This window comes from Protopterus annectens, chromosome 8.part0, assembly GCF_019279795.1.
Source record: "Protopterus annectens isolate FY-2018-M chromosome 8.part0, PAN1.0, whole genome shotgun sequence".
Lineage (NCBI taxonomy): Eukaryota > Metazoa > Chordata > Ceratodontiformes > Protopteridae > Protopterus > Protopterus annectens.
In genome coordinates, this window is record NC_056741.1 from 64,283,244 (window position 1) to 64,308,277 (window position 25,034).

Sequence of the window (25,034 nt, forward strand, 5' to 3'; positions counted from 1 at the left end):
AGCCCTTAAGGCCAAACACAATGCCAGACACACTCGTCATTGGTGACTCCATAGTCAAACACACTGACGTCCCGCTCACCAGATTGAACAAGGAAAAGGTCACAGTAAGCTGCCTGTCGGGCGCTAGAATCTGCCACATAACGCAAGCACTCAGGTCTCTCAACAGCAGGTACAAGTACGACTTTGTCATTGTCCACGCTGGTGTGAACGACCTGAGACGTACCTCCTTGGACTACATGAAAACAGACATAGAGGAGCTCTCTGATTATGTAGCCCAGGCAGGTATGACCCTGACCTTGAGCAGTATCCTACCTTCACCAAGAATGATGCCACAATACAGTGACAAGATGATCATCTTTAATAATTGGCTTAAACTCTGGTGTCATTCAAAGGGGATCCAATGTCTGTCTGCCTGGGATGACATGCTGGACAAGCCACGCTGCTTCGCAAGGGACGGCTTGCATCTGTCACCCCTGGGCTTCCGGATATTGGCAAAGGCTCTTGCCACCCCATAGTGCCTTTTTAGGCAAGGCTCAAATTCTAAACCTACCACCCTAGAACACAAAAAGGAAAAAACTAAGGGTAATGCTGCTCAATGCCAGAAGTCTCAACCTCAAGATGCACGCTGAGGCCCTTCTCAGTATGGAGAACATCGATGTCTGTGCTGTGACTGAAACCTGGTTCAAGGCTCCTGAGAGCACCCCGGCACTATCAGGTTTTACCTCATATCATGCTCCGCCCCAAAATCCGGACACCACCAAGAAAGGAGAGGGGTGTCCATATTCATCAAGGACACCCACACCTCAAGGTTGGTGGCAACGCACGATGCATCGGAGACCATCCAGGTGCAATTAACCATAGGCAAGACTGTACTGCAATTTGTAGCATGTTACAGGCCACCCTCTCAAACTCAGGAACCTCACATAGCTTTCCTGAAAACACTGGAGGGGATAAATGTATCTCCAAACACCATCATACTAGGTGACTTCAACTACCCGAATATAGACTGGGATCACTACTCAAGCCCCAACACTCTAACCCAAAGGTTCCTTGAGTTCATAAACTCAAATGCCATGGAACAACTAGTCACCATCCCCACAAGAGGAGAAAACATACTAGATCTCATCATCACGAACATGGGGTCACAATGTTCAACACCAGAAGTATACCTCACTGGTGTGATCAGATCATAAACTAATCTCACTGGAAGTCCACATCCCGCCCCCACCTGAGATAAAAAAGACCACAGTGAAGAACTTCTCAAAAGCCGACTTCACACTTCTAAAGACTAGTGTGGTCTCTTTTAAGGCCCCTGAGCCTGCAGAAACCATTACTAAAGCCGCTGAATCACTTACAAATGCCTTCTACCAGCACCTACAGGACTGCATGGATCAGGCAATCCCAAACAAAACAAAGACTCTTTGTACCAAAGGCAAGCATCCAGTCTGGTGGACCCCAGCCATAAACAAGCTCTACAACAAAAGGAGGAAGCTACTACAAGATAGAGCAAAATCCTTAAAAGGGAAGACACCTTTGATCATTATAAGTAAAAAACTAAGATCTCTCATAAAATCATCCAAGGCAAATTTTGAGAGAAAAGTCGCTAAGGACTCAAAAGACAATCATAAGGCCTTTTTAGCTATGTTAGAAACCTGGGAGGAAACTCCCAGATATGCTCAGAATTAGTTCAAAATGATGTAAAAATCACTGAACCTACAGACATTGCCAACATACTGGCTGACAGGTTCAGTGCAAACTTCTCTCCCCCCCAAAAGGAGAGATATCTATACCAGAGGATTGTAGCCCCCCAAACATCTCTAACGCTCAGGTGAGAGCTGCTCTCTCCAAGGCGAAAAACACAGCATCCATGGGACCAGATGGTGTCCCCGGTAGTGTGCTCCACGAACTCATTGAGGAATTAAACCCGCAGTTAGGGCAGCTGTTTAATCTTAGCCTCACCTCAAGATACGTACCCAAGGAGTGGCGTACGGCAACTGTGGTCCCACTTCACAAAGGCGGTGCCTCCACCGACCCTGGAAATTACCGTCCCATCAGCTTGACAAGCCTGATCTGCAAAGCTATGGAGAGGATCATAATGGAACTCATAAATAAAGACATAGGGGACTTGCAGACTTTGGATCCAACCCAGTTTGGATTTGTCAAAGGCAGATCATGCCTTTTAAACTTGGTTGACTTTTTCAAAACAGTCACCAAGGCCATTGATGAGGGAAAGGCAGTCCACACAGCCTACCTCGACCTGGCAAAGGCTTTCGACACAATACCCCACTCAGGTATCATTGAAAAACTCACCAGCTTAAATGTAAACCCATACGTCACAAGATAGGTTGCAAACTGGCTAAGTGACAGATTCACAGGGTCAGAGTTGCTGGCGCCATGTCAGACTCAAACCCTGTCACAAGTGGTGTCCCACAGGGCTCAGTCCTGGGCCCACTCTTGTTCGGCATCTACTTTTCAGAAGTACAAGCAAACACAGGAGGGTTATGGCTGACTAAGTTTGCAGATGACTGCAAACTGGGCGCCATAGTCGAGAACACATCTGACACAGATATCCTTCAGAAGGGTCTCATAGAGACGGATAACTGGTGCCAGAGCCATGGCCTAAAGTTAAACACCAAAAAATGCATAGTCATACCCTTCGGGAAAAACAAGGTTACCCCCAGCTACCATATAGGTGGCAACCCACTAAGCACAGAAAAGGTTATCAGGGATCTGGGGACCCAGGTTGACAGTAACCTTTCGTTTGACACTCACGTTGCCAAAGTAGTTAGGAAGACCTTCTACATTGCCCACCTGATCATGAAGGGATTTACATCTAGATCAAGGGAGGTCATCGCCCCCCTGTACTCGTCACTCATCAGACCAATGATTGAGTACAATGCCCCATTCGGAATGTATCTGACCTGACACCTGCAGCAACTGGAAAGGCCCCAAAAGTTCCTCACCAAAAGGATAAAGGGTCTCAAAAATATGTCTTATGCTGCCCGACTGAAGGAACTCCAGCTCTATTCAGTCGCTTACCGTCTGCTCAGAGGTGACCTGTGCCTGACATACAAGGCCATGTCCAACCTGGAATTGATGAACATACTTCACCTCAAAAAATCTAGATCCCTCAGGACTACAAGGGCGGGAGACTTAAACCTTGACACAGTTAGTAATAGGATGTGCTGGAGGGACAATCACCCAGAGACTCCCTATGCTGTGGAACAAAATCCCAGTACATGTGAGGCAGAGCACCTCGCTGGCCTTGTTCAAGAGGAATCTTGACCAATGGATGGGAGATCGCAGATATACCCCAGGGATTACCTCAGTGTCACTGCTTGACAGAGGCACAGCAAAAAAATGGGCATAGTATCCCTCAAACTAAAGGGGTGGCGAAAGCCACAAAACTCTGGGCTAGGCTTATAAATGCCCTTGGGCAGATAGCCTAGTATGAACCTATGAACCTATGAACCTATAAACAGAATTATGATTGTGTCACTGATTATAACATAATATTATGTGTTCTCGACATGGATGGTAAGATTCATCTCTCAATATTTGCTTGAGAGGTGAACTTCTAGGAATCCATGTCTGAAGCACATAATAAGCAAGTTATGATCGGTGACCCAGTTATAATCCTTTATATTATTCCAGAGGCATTGCTAAGGTGGGGCAAAGAGGACAGCTGCCTTGAGCATCATTTGTTAGCAGACATGACTGGCATATGCCATTTGGTAGTAGTGTAGTTTTGGCATTTAGAAACAAATGACAATACTGCATTTGCACTCAGGGCTGAGCTTTATCTCTTCATGTGTGACATAAACTGTAGGAAGGTGCTTATTACAAATACAACAAATGTATCAAGTGATTTGCTACAGTTTAAGGAGAAAGAGCATTTTTATTTATTTATCTAATTAATTTTTTGTTGCTGTTTTTTTTTTTTCCTTCCTTAACTTAAAAGTTGTGGGAGTACCAGATTTGGAAATGGTACTGGATGCCATGATAGCTAATCATACCTCTGTATTATCCCCAGTGCCATTGCAGTACCAAGGGGGTGGTAAGGAGTATAATGCCTTTGTCTATTAGTGCTAAAAGCAAGATATCTACACATAATACATACACACACACACACACATATATATATATATATATATATATATATATATATATATATATATATATTGCAGTTGTCCATGGCCCACTATTTATTTAAACAATGTAACTTTATCTAAAGTTGACTCTTCCCTGATGTAGGCTCATCCCATTTTAGTTAATTGCAACCAGTCTGTTGCTCCCGGCTTCCCCACCTTGCTTTGATGTCACTAGCCATTGCTGGGCTAAGTATTGCCAGAGAGCAGTGCTGCAGTGTTACAAATAGTAGGTGACCAGAGCTGGACCTCTGATGTCCAGAAGTATGAAGCATATGCAATGAAAACCTTGCACTGCCATTAAAAAAAAAAAAAAAACTTTCTCTGAACAATTACTAAATCAAGACATTACCGATGTCTTAGAAATACTTAAAGTATTTACAGAAAAATAGTCACATTTTACAATGAAAGCATCAGAAGCTAAGTTTGTGATTTTATGAAATTATTTAAAATGTCAGTAAAAACAAGTGCAGTAACCCCATTACTGATGTAAAATGAAGCACAGGAACTCTGGTCCTGTGCATTCTTAATTCATCTTCGTCATTGTAGGATAACCAGTCGTGTAGAAAGCTAATGCACATTCAGTCTGTTTCACGTGTGATGAATGACATGATGAATGACATAAACTTGAGTCAGTTGGCTACGTAAATGGCTTTATATTATGAATTCTACTCTTATTTTCAATGGAGACAGTAACTCATGCTTTATTCTCCCACAGACTTTTCAGAATGTCATTTTTATCTTATTTTCCATAAATTCAAACAGTAAACACCTCCTCATTGTTCATAACTGAAGATAATTAGTCGTAACCCAGATACTTGGGGAAAGACTCAGTAAAACCATGCATGCTGATCAGTTTCCTGTCTCCTGCCTGCAGAATTAGTTTTATTCTGCTGAAACCTAATAATTACACGTGACAAATTTCCCACAAAGTGCTTCCCATTTCTGAGATGTCTGTGTGTCTAAGAGGTGACCAGTTTTATGATAAAAGGAAGCGAGGGCTAACATAGTGCAGGCTTCATGACACACCTCTCTTTCCGTAAAGCACAACTCGAACGTAAGAGGTGTCTCTTGTGGGTGGAGATTTAGTGCAATGCTTCATGTTGTCAGTAAGGTAAACACATGATTTTCATAATGCCCTATTATGGTAACCTGGGAGCATGAGAAAAGTAATTAAATTATTCTGGATTTATGCAAATGGCAATAAATGATAGTCTGATTGCTGTATCATAACAGCTATAGTAAGACATTTATGAGATTAGTTTTTATTCATTTCATAAGTAAGCAACCAATAACATGAAATACAAACTTGTAGTTTTATATATTTATAGATATATAATATATATAATATATTTATTATGTACAGAATTAAAAATAGAAAGAAAGAAAGAGGTATTTAATTAGGCCATGGCATTATATTTTCAGTGTTCATTTTATATTGCCTTCATAGTATTCCTTAATTCGATCAGTTCTGTATTTTCTGGGATGAGGTTGCAGGTTGCAGAATCACCTGGTAAGGGAAATGATACACTTATAGTTACTCCAAACATTTTCTTGGTGCCCTTTTGTTTTAGAAAGCATATAACATCTGCTGCCCTCCCAGGCTGCCTCTTTTCTGCCACTCTGTTGGGAGAGATCGGGACTGAAGGCTTCCTCACAGCTCAGACCTGAGAACCTCAAGTCTTGATCTGCTAATGTGCTTATAGTCAGCAAATCTTACAATGGCAGATTGCAGAAGGCTGGGGCTGCCATAAATGTGTTGCCTCTTACAGCAATTAGCAGAAAGTGCTGTTATGGCTTCCTAAAACACTAGTATATCTGGTGGATTAAAGTTCGTCTCCAAGTTTATGGATCCTTTTTTGCAGCATTATCACACACATGCACATAAATACAATATGTTGTGTAAGTTTTGCAGTCTGTAATGCATTACAATATTTATGCCTTGCTTATATCCTAATTTACCAACATCATTATTTACTAACAAACTTAAACTTCGTTCTCCTGTCTGGTATTTAAGAAATTTTTACTTGCTACAAGCTACTAAAACATAACTGCCAGAATGGAACAGACATGTTGCAGGTACTCTGCTTGTCTTAATATTTGCAAGAAAATTGAGTCAAAAGTTACAACCCATGCTGTATTGCTGCTCACCACAGGCATCTTTTTTAGTGCATGGAAGAGGGCCGACTGATAATAAAAAACTCAAATGGCCATCACACAGAAGTAAGGGCCATGAAGGCTTCTCAAAGAAGATTTGCTTGCAGTAAATGTGTAAAAACTTAAACATTAAGAAATGCTGATACCACAGTAAATGTGAAACAGAAAAATGAGCTCTAGATAGACAAAGTGCTACATCATAATGGCCTTGTAGTTTCTTCTCTTAAGAGATCTCAAGCTGATGAAGTCATGCCCCTATATAAAGGGTGAGCGGTATTGTCAGCACATCTCACATGGCTTCTCTGGATTCATTTTGCTGCTCTGCCCTTTTCTGAAAACTTCTTTTGTCACTGGTGGTAATTTTATTGCATTCTCCAAAGCTGGAAATTCTCTTGGCCTCTGCTGCAGGAGAAACATAGACAATGTCATCTATTTATGAATGCTAATGTATACTTTTTTTTTCATCTTAACACAGTTTTCCCTTTACTGGGAACCTTATTCCTCCCTACTACTCATATTTGCATTTACTTATTCAGTCATTTTCTTGTGTCCCATTTTATTAATTTCAGGACTGCAGTATAGCTGCAGCGTATCCCAGCACATAGTGTGGGCAAGGCAGAGAAGCTAATCCTGTATGGGATTCTTTTTCTTCTTTGGACACAAATACGTACATGTGCACACACACACACATGCACGCACACATGCACACACATACACACACATGCACGTGCGTGCACACACACACACACACACACACACACACACACACACACACACGTGCGTGCACGCGCACATATACACACATACACACACAGAGAAGACTTGCACATCTATAGCAATTTTGGTGAATGCCAAATTACAGCTAGCTGTAGTATTTTTGCACAAAATAGTGTGACCATAACAGAACCAACAGGTACAGCTAGCACACTAGCATACAGATTCAGGGCAAACTTCAGGCCACATAGGGGAATCCCATCCACTGTTCCACCCTCCGGCACAATCCCACCCAGAATTGAATTTGAAATGGTCTACTGTGCTTTCATCAGCTTAATGGGACCAGGTGAGATGCCAAAATATCTAAATTTTGCAATGAAAAATTGTCCAGTATACCCTTTTATTCACATTTTTAATTGGACATTAAAAGCTGGCTATCTCTGACATCTGGAAGCAGGTTACTATAATCCCTGCTCCTGTAGTTACAGATCAGTCAGCCTCACAAGAAGATTGTGAAAGGTAATAGAGAGAATTATCACTGAACGTGTTCAGACAAGATGTCTTCAGTGAGTGTAATGTTTTGTTGAGTGCTTATTTTATCTTGTATCACTGTTAATCAGATTTGTCTATTAAATGTATTTGCGCTTTCTCGCTGTAAATTTTTTGTTGCTGTTGTGTTGACTATGGAGTTATAGTGTATGTATAAGTTAAGAGTGGTGTAGCTGGTGAAACCTCACATAAACATTTATTATCACTGTAAAGTGAAGGATGAATGTAGGTTAGAGTGTATTTGAACAGTTGTGATTATGGCAGCTGTATGGATGAAACACTGAATATGAATACAATATTAATATCAGTAGAATTAAAATGACAGTTATGTTTATATACAGTGGTAGATGTGTAATGTTTGCAGTCTTTATTTTTACCAGATCAGTTCTTTTAAGTGGCGAACAATGAGGTTTTAGGAGTAGGCAGTTTTTGTTTAGTGGTAGAGATATTCTTTTTAATTTGTTTCAGTGTGATGTTATTATATTGTTGTTGTGTGCAGAATAAACGCTAATTATGAGATTGTGGTTTTGTCTTATTAGTTTTTGTGGTTTAGCTCTTGTTTTACATTTTGTGTAGTATACTTAATAAAGTTTCTTTAGTGGAATGTATTTCCAGGATTGTTTTATTGTATTTTATTATCTGCTATATTTATATTTATTCAGATATGTGTGTACGTCACTTCGTCAAACTACCTTCTGGCTGAATCAAAATCAAGTACATTTTTAATGCTGAATGCTAGAATGGTCAAATGGAGAGTTGTGTGAGACTGCATGGTACTGGGGACTAGAAAATGTCTTCTTTCCCCCATATTGTGCAGTCTCAGAGATAGTATAGTCATGGAGGTGTAGAGGACACAGTTCTCCATCTGGGAGTGCATGCTTTTGAAGTTAAAGAGGTACTCAGAAGTGCATTCAATCAGTTTATGTAAATGTTAGTGTTATTAATGATTCTGAGTTCACCACACACACACATACACACACACACACACACACACACACACACACACACACACACACACACACACACACACACACACACACACACACACACAAAACATCACGTCAGTGTATGCAACACACAGGTATTACAACACACCCCACACCCAGGTTGTCAGACGAGTGCCTTACAAGACTGCATTTGCAGCATTCTGTGTTATCCGAAGGATTTCATTTCAAGTTTATGCTATCTAACTGGAAAATACAAACATTTTTCAAGTCATGCTAATGTCATTACCAGCTACATTTTTCCTGTTCAGAGAGTAATATCTTTGGAGAAGCTCAGCAGTGTAGCAGAATTACAGCTCCATTATTATAAGTGGTATCAACATGAGTTATATTGCAGAAGTATTAAATACATGGAAGGAATCAGGGTGAAGAATTTATAGCTAGTGCTGAGAGGTCCTGCTTTAGGAAGCTCTCATCAGTGTCACAGGCCTGAGTGTCACTGTGGGTGCTGGTACAGGGACACTTATATTCAGGGGAGGGGTTAGGATGGAAGATCCATAGCTATTTCTAACAAGCCCTTTGTGGAAATCTCTCTGTAGTATCACAGCCCTGTCTCTATGTGTGGGTGTCACAATGGGTTCTGGTACACAGGATACAAGGGAGAAGAGCACAATACAAGAACCATATCTGGTGCTCGGGTATTGGTGTGGAAACGTCTCAGTAGGATCACAGTTGTGTCATTAATTGTGTGTGTCACTTTGGGTGCTGGTACAGGGATACTAGATACAGGAAGGGGCTTGAGTTACACGACCCATAGCTGGTACAGGGCCTCTAGATACAGGGAATGGGGGTCAGGATGCAGGACCCATAACTGGTACTGACAGGTATTGTTGTGAGAAGCTGTATGCAGTGTCACAACCCTGTCACTATCTGTGTGTGGCACTGTGAATGCTACAGTGGGTACACTGGTGGGCATCAAGATGTAGGACCCATAACTGATTCGAACAGGTACTGCTGTGGGCAGGTCCCAGCCATGTCATGGTCCTTTAGCTACCTGTAGGTGTCACTGCAGGGGCTGGTATATAGGAACTAATTACAAAGGAGAAGTTTGTGGTATTGGAACCATATTTGGCACTTACAAATACTGCTCTGAAAAGCTCTGTACAGGGTCACAGCTGTGGCAGAATCAGTGAGTGCCACTGTTGGTGGTGGATAGTATTTTACAATGGCAACAGATACAAGGAGAAGGCCATGATGCAAAACCATAACTAGTAGGTATAGATGCTACTATTGAATGGTTTCAGCAGTGTCACAGCACTGTCACTTAGCTGTAGTTGTGACTGTGAAGGTTTTAAGACTAGTATACCTGGTAGATTATAGCTCAGCTGAAAAAATACTTTTGTGCAGAGTAAAGTCGTATTCCTTTGTAGTGAAGATTGGTACTAGATACAGGTCACAGGGTCAGGTTACAAGATCCACAAATGGTGCCCTTATGTATTGCTGTGGGAAGGTCTCAGGAGTTTTACAGTCCTGTCACTATCCACTGGGTGTCACAGTATGTGTGTCATTACAGGCCATACTGGGAACAGGGGAGAGGGGTCATAGAAAAAGAACTATAGTTGGTAATGCCATGTACAGCTGTAGAAGCTCTCAGCAGTGTCAGAGCCCCATCACGTCCTGTGAATAGCACTGTAAATGCTGGTGTGGGGCAGTAGATACACAGGAAGGGGTCAGGGCACAGGACTCGTAGCTGGACTGACACGCACTATTGTGGGAATCTTTAAACAGTGTCATGTCACTTTTACAACACATTGTCAACACTGCTAGACTTTATTTTTTTATTTGCTATGATTACTCTGTATTTTGTGTTAATATTATCCACAAAGTGTAAAATGTACCCACCTGTCTGCGCCTTTGTGCAATCAGAAGCAGCAGTACTACCAGCAGTACGATTATCAGTGAAAAAATAACTGCAGTCAAGACTTTTCCAGTCACCTCAGACGTCTTGTCTCCAAGCAGGGAGCCTGTAAAAGAGACGAAAATGGGGAAATATTACAAAGCTTTTCTGGCATAAATACCATACTGTGACAGAAAAATAAAAACATAACTAGAGACAAAAAGAAGAGCAGAAATAAGAGGTAAGCGTATTGGGTGGCATCTACGTAAAATAAAGCGTAACATATGTGATCATGACAGAGAATGATTGCTCCTCCCTTAACATGTGATCATGACAGTGAATGATTGTTCCTCCCTTAACATGTGATCATGACAGAGAATGATTGCTCCTCCCTTAACATATCTGATCATGACAGAAAATGATTGCTCCTACTTTTCTTTAAGGGTATGAAAAACAAAGGCCCCAAAATCACTCAAATGAATAAAAAACAGATTGACTAGAAACACTACGCATGTGCATATACCTGGAATCTGTTCACAAGTTGCATGTCATTTGAGACTTGCTGATTTGACTTTGAAAACAGTTAGCAAATTCTTAACACACAGAAGATTTTGCTATCTTTTCCTCCTTAAAACTACTGGATGGTAATCAGCAGGGTAACAAAATGAGGAAAAGGTTCAGGACAGTGTCGGTTTGTTAGATAACCAGGGTGTTTTCATAAGTAAGACTGCAACTGAGGCGTACATGATAGGCTGACATCCAGCAAGTGCTATTAGTTTATTTTATTTACATTTGTTTACTGGGATATTCCAACTGGGTTTATGCATCGTACAAGACCATACTTGTGGAACCAGATCAGGGGAAACCCATCAAGAAATGAATTGTTGCATTCATCGTGTCATAGCTCTCAACCTTCCATTTCTAAAATGAGGAACACTAGCCCTCATAATGTGGAACAAATGGGCAAAATGTGGAACACATACTAATGGCTTACTAACAATTTTAACTAGAAGGGTCATAGGATGGTCAAAATATGCTGGTTTTACTTATAAGGAAGATATTTTAATGAATTAGTAGGATTCATTTCTATTTACAGTGAATTTCACTAAAAAAATTCCTAAGACTGAATGTGTGACAGAGTCTTTCAATGTGGAACATTTTTGGAACTTGGAGGAACATGAACTTTTTAAGACCCCAAATGAGGTACATTCCTCGTAATGAGGTACACTTGAGAGGTATGCATCGTGTGTCACCTACAGCTGACAGGTGTTCCCCACAAATTTGGGAGCACAGATTATAGAACTAATGAAGCACTGGAATTTCAAAAGTGGGTGTGTGTGAGTCACAGAATGAAACACCCTAAAAAATCCCCAGTGAAAACAAAATCAACGCAACACTGAAAAGATATTTTTGTGCAGAGCAAAATCCCATATCATGGTATTGATAACTGTATCCTCATACCTGCAGTTAAATAGTATTAACTCTGAGGCTGGTGGAGCGCAGAGAATGTGACAATGCTTAAAAGATGTGATCTTTGTCAAAAAGTGCAAAGACACTAAAAGATATCATTTTGAATGAACTGGTTACTTTTATACATATACTGAATTTGATTTGCCAGCAAACATGTTTTCCAGGAATTTTTTCCATATAATGACTTACCTGATATTTCCAAATTATAGTCTATGTGACCTATTCTCTTGCCACCTTTCGACACTGAGCACATCCATATTCCTGCATCAGTGTATGATACTGGTTTCAGAGTCAATGTCTTTCCCCAGTACGATGTTTTGCTCTGTAGGTTAGCAGACTGCCAGGTGGGGAGTACATCTGCAGCTGAGATGACTTCAGTATGAGTCCATTCAAATCCATCTCCTCCAGTTACTTCATCAGGGTCACATACCAGTTTCAGAGAAGAGCCTTCTTTTACCATGCCTGAAATGCTGGCACTCACTACAGATGAAACAAAGCAAAACAAAGATGCTGCAATCACATGATTAACAGAGAATCTCTGTTTCAGCAAAGATCATAGATATGTTTTGTTTCAGGTGATTTGAGTTCATAAATGTTTAGTGCTCACAAATTCAGCAAAATAAACTGGGTAAAAAATCTGTACGGAAAGTGTACTCTCTCTTGTATTTGACCGCAAGATCTTAATATCAAAAATGCAACATACTAAATAAAGTCTTAAACTGGACAATACCACATAAACATATTATCAGTAAATGTATGATAACATTTTAATTTAAAATGTTTGTTAACAGTATGTTACTCTGAGGGATACCGCATTGTCAGGAACTATAGCTAGCTCTGACAGGGTATTGCTGCAGGAAAGGCTTGGCTGTGACACAGCCCTGTCATTAATGTAAGTCTTACTGTGGGTGCTGGTACAGGGTATTCAATACATAAAAGGGGGATCAGAGTACAGGAATCATAGCTAGCTCTGATAATGCACTGCTGTGAGAAACTGTCACCTGTGTCACAGTCCCATCACTGCTGGTGCGTGTCACTGTGGGTGCTGGTACATGGACACTAGGCATGGGGAGAGGGTCAAGTCACAGGACCCATTGCTGATACAGGAAGGTACTGTTATGAGAAATTATCAGCTGGGTCACAGTCCTGTCACTAATTGTGGGTATCACTTTGGATGCTGATAGGGAGCACTAGATATGGGGGATGGGGTATTACACAATCACAATTTAATTGTGAGGTTTTTATTCCATGCTGTCAGTTGGTTACCTGCTGTGAGCACAAATATTCACAAGAAAGTGTGGGAAGGGGTAATTCTTACCTTTTGCCACCACTAACACAATGTTTCTCTGCATCCTTTTTTCTGGCAGTTGTAGAAAGCAAGAGTAGATACCGCTATCAGATTCCAGGACCTGTGAGATAGTCATTGTGAGATCGCCTCTTCCTTCTTCCTTAATTGTTATCCGTGAGTCCGTGTTCCAGTTCATCCTGGATTGAAGTGGTTCTACTTGGAGTCCCTGCCTGGTCCACCCAGAAATGATGGAAGGTTCTCTGTCATTGACATGGCAAGGAAGCTCTACCACGGATCCCACACCAGCACAGATAGTGACCTCTTGAGAGACAGGATTGAGGAAACCTGCAAAAGAGTATAGAAAAAGTAAATGTTTACATCTGCTCACACCTTTAGAATGAACAATTTTAATTATTTTACCTGAAATTATTAAGTCACAGTTTATATGCTTGGACTTGTTATTGATTTGAGAGTAAAGTACCCAAATGTTTTACATCACTGTCCACAAAGGTGTTAGGTAGAATTTAGTGGAAGTAATTTAGTATATGATACAATGTAATTAATTCTGTGTCTAGCATATAGAGTGCCATACATATTAAATTTAAAAGCAATGACTCCTTTTCCAATTTATAGTGACCATCACCTTCCCAAACTATGAAAGGCAGTGACTTATATGTGCCAGCTCTGTAGTCTGCAGCACTTACGCTATGAAGTATTGTGTTTCAGGCTAGTTGAGGAAGTGTTATGAGTGTGTGTGCATGCATGTGTGTAGGCAGTGACATACGTGTGCCAGCCCTGAAGTCTGCAGCACTTACACTACAAAGTATTGTGTTTCAGGCTAGCTGAGGAAGTGTCATGAGTGTGCATGCACATGTGTGTAGGCAGTGACATAAGTGTGCCAGCCCTGAAGTCTGCAGCACTTACACTACAAAGACACTGGCTTCAGAGTCAATGTCTTTCCCCAGTCTGATGTTTTGCTGTGTAGGTTAGCAGACTGCCAGGTGGGGAGTACATCTATAGCTGTGACGACTTCAGTATGAGGAAGTGTCATGAGTGTGCGTGAGCACGTGTGTGTGTGTGTGTGTGTGTGTGTGTGTGTGTGTGTGTGTGTGTGTGTGCGCAGATGTACATGCGTGTTTTTAATATTACAGCAGAAATATTAGTCTATAGAGCTTCGGTCTCTTCTGCCAACATAAATATAGCATATATAGAGGAAGACTGTATTAAGGTTATCGTAAAACTCATCTTCCTGTCGATTCAGCAGATATCATACGAGTAATGAGATTATAGCTGGTTGTAAGTCTTAATCCCTGCTGCACATGTACATACATACACACACACACACACACACACACACACACACACACACACACACACACACACACACACCTGCATTTACTCACTCAACCATACCTACCTACAAAACCTCTAAAGTATAACTCTTTGGGCGTGTAGTATGGCAAAGACAAAGTGAAACTTATTGACCGAACATCATTTAGGTTGATTCTGTCCACATCTGCTTCATGCATTTTGAGTCTGAGCAGTACACTGTTTCTTCTAGGACTATCAAAGTTATTTTAACACCTTTGTGTTTGTGAGCTCATGGTGAAAAACAACAAGCATTCAAAGTATAACTGTATTTACTGCTTCCCTAAAACAAGGGATGCAGCTGAGTCACTAATTCAAAGTGTAACTGTATTTACTGCTTCCCTAAAACAAGGGATGCAGCTGAGTCCCTAATTCAAAGTGTAACTGTATTTACTGCTTCCCTAAAACAAGGGATGCAGCTGAGTCCCTAATTCAAAGTGTAACTGTATTTACTGCTTCCCTAAAACAAGGGATGCAGCTGAGTCCCTAATTCAAAGTGTAACTGTATTTACTGCTTCCGTAAAACAAGGGATGCAGCTGAGTCCCTAATTCAAAGTGTAACTGTATTTACTGCTTCCCTAAAACAAGGGATGCAGCTGAGTCCCTAATTCAAAGTGTAACTGTATTTACTGCTTCCCTAAAACAGGGGATGCAGCTGAGTCCCTAATTCAAAGTATAACTGTATTTACTGCTTCCCTAAAACAGGGGATGCAGCTGAGTCCCTAATTCAAAGTATAACTGTATTTACTGCTTCCCTAAAACAGGGGATGCAGCTGAGTCCCTAATTCAAAGTATAACTGTATTTACTGCTTCCCTAAAACAGGGGATGCAGCTGAGTCCCTAATTCAAAGTATAACTGTATTTACTGCTTCCTAAAACAGGGATGCAGCTGAGTCCCTAATTCAAAGTATAACTGTATTTACTGCTTCCCTAAAACAGGGGATGCAGCTGAGTCCCTAATTCAAAGTGTAACTGTATTTACTGCTTCCCTAAAACAAGGGATGCAGCTGAGTCCCTAATTCAAAGTGTAACTGTATTTACTGCTTCCCTAAAACAAGGGATGCAGCTGAGTCCCTAATTCAAAGTGTAACTGTATTTACTGCTTCCTAAAACAAGGGATGCAGCTGAGTCCCTAATTCAAAGTGTAACTGTATTTACTGCTTCCCTAAAACAAGGGATGCAGCTGAGTCCCTAATTCAAAGTGTAACTGTATTTACTGCTTCCCTAAAACAAGGGATGCAGCTGAGTCCCTAATTCAAAGTGTAACTGTATTTACTGCTTCCCTAAAACAAGGGATGCGGCTGAGTCCCTAATTCAAAGTGTAACTGTATTTACTGCTTCCCTAAAACAAGGGATGCGGCTGAGTCCCTAATTCAAAGTGTAACTGTATTTACTGCTTCCCTAAAACAAGGGATGCAGCTGAGTCCCTAATTCAAAGTGTAACTGTATTTACTGCTTCCTAAAACAAGGGATGCAGCTGAGTCCCTAATTCAAAGTGTAACTGTATTTACTGCTTCCTAAAACAAGGGATGCAGCTGAGTCCCTAATTCAAAGTGTAACTGTATTTACTGCTTCCTAAAACAAGGGATGCAGCTGAGTCCCTAATTCAAAGTGTAACTGTATTTACTGCTTCCCTAAAACAAGGGATGCAGCTGAGTCCCTAATTCAAAGTGTAACTGTATTTACTGCTTCCCTAAAACAAGGGATGCAGCTGAGTCCCTAATTCAAAGTGTAACTGTATTTACTGCTTCCTAAAACAAGGGATGCAGCTGAGTCCCTAATTCAAAGTGTAACTGTATTTACTGCTTCCCTAAAACAAGGGATGCAGCTGAGTCCCTAATTCAAAGTGTAACTGTATTTACTGCTTCCCTAAAACAAGGGATGCAGCTGAGTCCCTAATTCAAAGTGTAACTGTATTTACTGCTTCCTAAAACAAGGGATGCAGCTGAGTCCCTAATTCAAAGTGTAACTGTATTTACTGCTTCCCTAAAACAAGGGATGCAGCTGAGTCCCTAATTCAAAGTGTAACTGTATTTACTGCTTCCTAAAACAAGGGATGCAGCTGAGTCCCTAATTCAAAGTGTAACTGTATTTACTGCTTCCTAAAACAAGGGATGCAGCTGAGTCCCTAATTCAAAGTGTAACTGTATTTACTGCTTCCCTAAAACAAGGGATGCAGCTGAGTCCCTAATTCAAAGTGTAACTGTATTTACTGCTTCCTAAAACAAGGGATGCAGCTGAGTCCCTAATTCAAAGTGTAACTGTATTTACTGCTTCCCTAAAACAAGGGATGCAGCTGAGTCCCTAATTCAAAGTGTAACTGTATTTACTGCTTCCTAAAACAAGGGATGCAGCTGAGTCCCTAATTCAAAGTGTAACTGTATTTACTGCTTCCTAAAACAAGGGATGCAGCTGAGTCCCTAATTCAAAGTGTAACTGTATTTACTGCTTCCTAAAACAAGGGATGCAGCTGAGTCCCTAATTCAAAGTGTAACTGTATTTACTGCTTCCTAAAACAAGGGATGCAGCTGAGTCCCTAATTCAAAGTGTAACTGTATTTACTGCTTCCTAAAACAAGGGATGCAGCTGAGTCCCTAATTCAAAGTGTAACTGTATTTACTGCTTCCCTAAAACAAGGGATGCAGCTGAGTCCCTAATTCAAAGTGTAACTGTATTTACTGCTTCCCTAAAACAAGGGATGCAGCTGAGTCCCTAATTCAAAGTGTAACTGTATTTACTGCTTCCCTAAAACAAGGGATGCAGCTGAGTCCCTAATTCAAAGTGTAACTGTATTTACTGCTTCCCTAAAACAAGGGATGCAGCTGAGTCCCTAATTCAAAGTGTAACTGTATTTACTGCTTCCCTAAAACAAGGGATGCAGCTGAGTCCCTAATTCAAAGTGTAACTGTATTTACTGCTTCCCTAAAACAAGGGATGCAGCTGAGTCCCTAATTCAAAGTGTAACTGTATTTACTGCTTCCCTAAAACAAGGGATGCAGCTGAGTCCCTAATTCAAAGTGTAACTGTATTTACTGCTTCCCTAAAACAAGGGATGCAGCTGAGTCCCTAATTCAAAGTGTAACTGTATTTACTGCTTCCTAAAACAAGGGATGCAGCTGAGTCCCTAATTCAAAGTGTAACTGTATTTACTGCTTCCTAAAACAAGGGATGCAGCTGAGTCCCTAATTCAAAGTGTAACTGTATTTACTGCTTCCCTAAAACAAGGGATGCAGCTGAGTCCCTAATTCAAAGTGTAACTGTATTTACTGCTTCCTAAAACAAGGGATGCAGCTGAGTCCCTAATTCAAAGTGTAACTGTATTTACTGCTTCCCTAAAACAAGGGATGCAGCTGAGTCCCTAATTCAAAGTGTAACTGTATTTACTGCTTCCTAAAACAAGGGATGCAGCTGAGTCCCTAATTCAAAGTGTAACTGTATTTACTGCTTCCTAAAACAAGGGATGCAGCTGAGTCCCTAATTCAAAGTGTAACTGTATTTACTGCTTCCTAAAACAAGGGATGCAGCTGAGTCCCTAATTCAAAGTGTAACTGTATTTACTGCTTCCTAAAACAAGGGATGCAGCTGAGTCCCTAATTCAAAGTGTAACTGTATTTACTGCTTCCTAAAACAAGGGATGCAGCTGAGTCCCTAATTCAAAGTGTAACTGTATTTACTGCTTCCTAAAACAAGGGATGCACCTGAGTCCCTAATTCAAAGTGTAACTGTATTTACTGCTTCCCTAAAACAAGGGATGCAGCTGAGTCCCTAATTCAAAGTGTAACTGTATTTACTGCTTCCCTAAAACAAGGGATGCAGCTGAGTCCCTAATTCAAAGTGTAACTGTATTTACTGCTTCCCTAAAACAAGGGATGCAGCTGAGTCCCTAATTCAAAGTGTAACTGTATTTACTGCTTCCTAAAACAAGGGATGCAGCTGAGTCCCTAATTCAAAGTGTAACTGTATTTACTGCTTCCCTAAAACAAGGGATGCAGCTGAGTCCCTAATTCAAAGTGTAACTGTATTTACTGCTTCCCTAAAACAAGGGATGCAGCTGAGTCCCTAATTCAAAGTGTAACTGTATTTACTGCTTCCCTAAAACAAGGGATGCAGCTGAGTCCCTAATTCAAAGTGTAACTGTATTTACTGCTTCCCTAAAACAAGGGATGCAGCTGAGTCCCTAATTCAAAGTGTAACTGTATTTACTGCTTCCTAAAACAAGGGATGCAGCTGAGTCCCTAATTCAAAGTGTAACTGTATTTACTGCTTCCTAAAACAAGGGATGCAGCTGAGTCCCTAATTCAAAGTGTAACTGTATTTACTGCTTCCCTAAAACAAGGGATGCAGCTGAGTCCCTAATTCAAAGTGTAACTGTATTTACTGCTTCCCTAAAACAAGGGATGCAGCTGAGTCCCTAATTCAAAGTGTAACTGTATTTACTGCTTCCTAAAACAAGGGATGCAGCTGAGTCCCTAATTCAAAGTGTAACTGTATTTACTGCTTCCTAAAACAAGGGATGCAGCTGAGTCCCTAATTCAAAGTGTAACTGTATTTACTGCTTCCTAAAACAAGGGATGCAGCTGAGTCCCTAATTCAAAGTGTAACTGTATTTACTGCTTCCCTAAAACAAGGGATGCAGCTGAGTCCCTAATTCAAAGTGTAACTGTATTTACTGCTTCCCTAAAACAAGGGATGCAGCTGAGTCCCTAATTCAAAGTGTAACTGTATTTACTGCTTCCCTAAAACAAGGGATGCAGCTGAGTCCCTAATTCAAAGTGTAACTGTATTTACTGCTTCCCTAAAACAAGGGATGCAGCTGAGTCCCTAATTCAAAGTGTAACTGTATTTACTGCTTCCTAAAACAAGGGATGCAGCTGAGTCCCTAATTCAAAGTGTAACTGTATTTACTGCTTCCCTAAAACAAGGGATGCAGCTGAGTCCCTAATTCAAAGTGTAACTGTATTTACTGCTTCCTAAAACAAGGGATGCAGCTGAGTCCCTAATTCAAAGTGTAACTGTATTTACTGCTTCCTAAAACAAGGGATGCAGCTGAGTCCCTAATTCAAAGTGTAACTGTATTTACTGCTTCCTAAAACAAGGGATGCAGCTGAGTCCCTAATTCAAAGTGTAACTGTATTTACTGCTTCCTAAAACAAGGGATGCAGCTGAGTCCCTAATTCAAAGTGTAACTGTATTTACTGCTTCCCTAAAACAAGGGATGCAGCTGAGTCCCTAATTCAAAGTGTAACTGTATTTACTGCTTCCTAAAACAAGGGATGCAGCTGAGTCCCTAATTCAAAGTGTAACTGTATTTACTGCTTCCTAAAACAAGGGATGCAGCTGAGTCCCTAATTCAAAGTGTAACTGTATTTACTGCTTCCTAAAACAAGGGATGCAGCTGAGTCCCTAATTCAAAGTGTAACTGTATTTACTGCTTCCCTAAAACAAGGGATGCAGCTGAGTCCCTAATTCAAAGTGTAACTGTATTTACTGCTTCCCTAAAACAAGGGATGCAGCTGAGTCCCTAATTCAAAGTGTAACTGTATTTACTGCTTCCCTAAAACAAGGGATGCAGCTGAGTCCCTAATTCAAAGTGTAACTGTATTTACTGCTTCCTAAAACAAGGGATGCAGCTGAGTCCCTAATTCAAAGTGTAACTGTATTTACTGCTTCCTAAAACAAGGGATGCAGCTGAGTCCCTAATTCAAAGTGTAACTGTATTTACTGCTTCCTAAAACAAGGGATGCAGCTGAGTCCCTAATTCAAAGTGTAACTGTATTTACTGCTTCCCTAAAACAAGGGATGCAGCTGAGTCCCTAATTCAAAGTGTAACTGTATTTACTGCTTCCCTAAAACAAGGGATGCAGCTGAGTCCCTAATTCAAAGTGTAACTGTATTTACTGCTTCCTAAAACAAGGGATGCAGCTGAGTCCCTAATTCAAAGTGTAACTGTATTTACTGCTTCCCTAAAACAAGGGATGCAGCTGAGTCCCTACTTCAAAGTATAACTGTATTTACTGCTTCCCTAAAACAAGGGATGCAGCTGAGTCCCTACTTCAAAGTATAACTGTATTTACTGCTTCCCTAAAACAAGGGATGCAGCTGAGTCCCTACTTCAAAGTATAACTGTATTTACTGCTTCCCTAAAACAAGGGATGCAGCTGAGTCCCTACTAAAGTGTAACTGTATTTACTGCTTCCCTAAAACAAGGGATGCAGCTGAGTCCCTACTTCAAAGTGTAACTGTATTTACTGCTTCCTAAAACAAGGGATGCAGCTGAGTCCCTACTTCAAAGTGTAACTGTATTTACTGCTTCCTAAAACAAGGGATGCAGCTGAGTCCCTACTTCAAAGTGTAACTGTATTTACTGCTTCCCTAAAACAAGGGATGCAGCTGAGTCCCTACTTCAAAGTGTAACTGTATTTACTGCTTCCCTAAAACAAGGGATGCAGCTGAGTCCCTACTTCAAAGTGTAACTGTATTTACTGCTTCCTAAAACAAGGGATGCAGCTGAGTCCCTACTTCAAAGTGTAACTGTATTTACTGCTTCCCTAAAACAAGGGATGCAGCTGAGTCCCTACTTCAAAGTGTAACTGTATTTACTGCTTCCCTAAAACAAGGGATGCAGCTGAGTCCCTACTTCAAAGTGTAACTGTATTTACTGCTTCCCTAAAACAAGGGATGCAGCTGAGTCCCTAATTCAAAGTGTAACTGTATTTACTGCTTCCTAAAACAAGGGATGCAGCTGAGTCCCTAATTCAAAGTGTAACTGTATTTACTGCTTCCCTAAAACAAGGGATGCAGCTGAGTCCCTAATTCAAAGTGTAACTGTATTTACTGCTTCCCTAAAACAAGGGATGCAGCTGAGTCCCTAATTCAAAGTGTAACTGTATTTACTGCTTCCCTAAAACAAGGGATGCAGCTGAGTCCCTAATTCAAAGTGTAACTGTATTTACTGCTTCCCTAAAACAAGGGATGCAGCTGAGTCCCTAATTCAAAGTACAACTGTATTTACTGCTTCCTAAAACAAGGGATGCAGCTGAGTCCCTAATTCAAAGTACAACTGTATTTACTGCTTCCCTAAAACAAGGGATGCAGCTGAGTCCCTAATTCAAAGTACAACTGTATTTACTGCTTCCCTAAAACAAGGGATGCAGCTGAGTCCCTAATTCAAAGTGTAACTGTATTTACTGCTTCCTAAAACAAGGGATGCAGCTGAGTCCCTAATTCAAAGTACAACTGTATTTACTGCTTCCCTAAAACAAGGGATGCAGCTGAGTCCCTAATTCAAAGTACAACTGTATTTACTGCTTCCCTAAAACAAGGGATGCAGCTGAGTCCCTAATTCAAAGTGTAACTGTATTTACTGCTTCCCTAAAACAAGGGATGCAGCTGAGTCCCTAATTCAAAGTACAACTGTATTTACTGCTTCCCTAAAACAAGGGATGCAGCTGAGTCCCTAATTCAAAGTACAACTGTATTTACTGCTTCCTAAAACAAGGGATGCAGCTGAGTCCCTAATTCAAAGTACAACTGTATTTACTGCTTCCCTAAAACAAGGGATGCAGCTGAGTCCCTAATTCAAAGTACAACTGTATTTACTGCTTCCCTAAAACAAGGGATGCAGCTGAGTCCCTAATTCAAAGTACAACTGTATTTACTGCTTCCCTAAAACAAGGGATGCAGCTGAGTCCCTAATTCAAAGTGTAACTGTATTTACTGCTTCCCTAAAACAAGGGATGCAGCTGAGTCCCTAATTCAAAGTGTAACTGTATTTACTGCTTCCCTAAAACAAGGGATGCAGCTGAGTCCCTAATTCAAAGTGTAACTGTATTTACTGCTTCCCTAAAACAGGGGATGCAGCTGAGTCCCTAATTCAAAGTGTAACTGTATTTACTGCTTCCCTAAAACAGGGGATGCAGCTGAGTCCCTAATTCAAAGTGTAACTGTATTTACTGCTTCCCTAAAACAGGGAATGCAGCTGAGTCACTAATTCAAAGTATAACTGTATTTACTGCTTCCCTAAAACAAGGGATGCAGGTGAGTCAGTAACAATACAACAGCTGGAGTCAGTTTGCTTTGACCTCAGTAGTTAGTAAAATACCATAATTGGTGAGATGGATTTAGAGCTCTACAGGCAAAGCACTGGTGATCTGTTTGCTAAGGTGTCTTGTATCCCATGGGAAATATCCTGTAGTTATGGATAAAGGAAATGGAGGAAAAACAGGATTAAAGTCCGGGGGCATGTGGCGGAAATTAGTCACTATGCAGGAGAAGAGAGATTTGTTAGACAGTGCTTATTTCAGCTGAGAATATGACAAGGTGGTGATCTGTGTAACTAGCAGGCTACTGTATATTCTATGGGGAAGAGAGACAGGAGGACTTGGAAAATCATATTCAGTGCAAAAATGTGGAGATTGCGAGCTTCAAGGAAGGGTCTGACTTAGAAATCTTATAGGTGGAGAATGGGGCCTGGACTGGCTTGTGCCTAGAGCCCCTAGAGTGGTATACTAAATAAATTCTTGAACTGGACAATAGCACAGGCAGCTTATTGTAAAATGTCACAGTTTTGCAGTGAAAGAGTAGCTAGTAAAGCATGTAGCACTGAAGCTGGATATAACATTGGCTGGAAATCAGGAGGAAATTATAGAATACATTTGTTCAGTGGTGTATCGTTGACAGTTATGTCTGGAATTTGAGAAAAGAGGAAGTAGTGTTCCATTTGTTATACCCTGTGAAGCTATGAAGGGGTTAACAAGGTATACTAGATTGTTGCAGGTCTCTTCAGGATGCAGTAGACCTATACATTGATCAAGTAAAGGGGGAGCGTGCTTGGTGGATAACCAAAGAAACGTGACAAAGCTGCATGGTCTGCTGGTGGCTGAATCTAATGTAGATAGACTGTTATTTTGCTCAGGTGTGCAGTTCATAGATGGAGAGGAGCCTGCAGCTAAAGTTGCAAAGAAAGGGTCTGTTTTGGTTGTTGGGAGTTAAACGTCCCAACATGGCTGGAGGAAGTAAAGGATCATTCTCTGTTAAAAGAGAAGGAGTGAGAGCAGCCATGATGGCATGCTGTATCAGAAGATGATGAGGAGTTTGGCAGTTGGCATACACTGGCTCATCTGAACAAAGTTGGTTGGGAGGGTGGCCTAATGGTTAAGGTGTTTGCCTTATAAACACAAGGTGCAGGGTTTGAGTCTCACAAAGGATAATTGGCTAGGCTTAAAATGGCTTGCAAGGGCAGTTAGCCTAGTACTAATCTATGAACCTATGAAAGCCGCTGATAAGGAAGGTATGTCTGAGAGGCTGCAATGAAAGAAGGAGGATATCCAGAAAAGGATCCTCTTTCTAAATGGATTCTTATGGACTTGAGATAGTCATCATTATTACATCTATAAGGACCTGAGATAGTGAACGGTATCAGAACAGCTCTGCCACGCTGGTGACTGATAATGTTGGTGAAGATGGGGACTGGAGTGACTCTAGTGGCTGATAATGTTAGTGAAGATGGGGACTGGAGTGACTAGTGGCTGATAATGTTAGTGAAGATGGGGACTGGAGGGACTCTAGTGGCTGATAATGTTAGTAAAGATAGGGACTGGAGTGACTCTAGTGGCTGATAATGTTAGTGAAGATGGGGACGAGTGACTCTAGTGGCTGATAATGTTAGTGAAGATGGGGACTGGAGTGACTCTCGTGGCTGATAATGTTAGTGAAGATGGGGACTGGAGTGACTCTAGTGGCTGATAATGTTAGTGATGATGGGGACTGGAGTGTCTCTAGTGGCTAATAATGTTAGTGAAGTTGGGGACTGGAGGGACTCTAGTGGCTGATAATGTTAGTGACGATGGGGACTGGAGTGACTCTAGTGGCTGATAATGTTAGTGAAGATGGGGACTGGAGGGACTCTGGTGGCAAATAATGTTAGTGAAGACGGGGACTGGAGTGACTCTAGTGGCTGATAATGTTAGTGACGATGGGGACTGGAGTGAATCTAGTGGCTGATAATGTTAGTGATGATGGGGACTGGAGTGACTCAAGTGGCTGATAATGTTAGTGACGATGGGGAATGGAGTGAATCTAGTGGCTGATAATGTTAGTGATGATGGGGACTGGAGTGATTTGTTTTTCAAACTGTCATTTGAATCTCATTTTCTTGTTCTATTCTGAGGCTGTTGTGTTATTCCCAACGTGGAGTGGTTAGGGGTGCAGGAAGGGCACACACGAGTGATATGCAGATATTTGGGGATAAGGGAAGAGAGAGAGAAGGTGGATAAACTGAAGTATGTATGGATTGCAGAGAGTAAAAAATAAGGTAACGAATGCTGGGAAGGGGGTTTGCATTTTATAGGTTCATAGGTTTATAGGTAGGTACTAGGCTATCTGTCTGAGGGTATTTATAAGCCTAGCCAGAGTGTGTCGGCTTTCGCCACCCCATTGATTAATTAACTGATCCTCTGTCAAGCAGAGCCAATGAAGTGATCCCAGGGGTGTATTTTCTG

The 25,034-nt window shown here is 41.1% G+C and overlaps 1 protein-coding gene across 2 annotated transcripts in view; it reads right to left on the reverse strand.

The window, feature by feature from the left end:
* Nucleotides 1-5,000: 5,000 nt before the first annotated feature.
* Nucleotides 5,001-25,034, reverse strand: part of LOC122808649 (T-cell surface glycoprotein CD4-like) — a 39,869-nt gene continuing 19,835 nt past the window's right edge. Inside the window, exons 5-8 of one of the 2 annotated variants that reach the window (XM_044079620.1) lie at nt 13,198-13,512; nt 12,069-12,359; nt 10,415-10,536; nt 5,001-6,704 (exon numbers count right to left, since the gene is read on the reverse strand). In XM_044079620.1, coding sequence (XP_043935555.1) covers nt 6,585-6,704; nt 10,415-10,536; nt 12,069-12,359; nt 13,198-13,512 — 848 coding nt within the window. In that variant the 3' untranslated portion in view covers nt 5,001-6,584. Of the gene's footprint in view, nt 6,708-10,414; nt 10,537-12,068; nt 12,360-13,197; nt 13,513-25,034 lie in introns of both variants that reach the window. The other variant, XM_044079619.1, reaches the window with a different exon arrangement.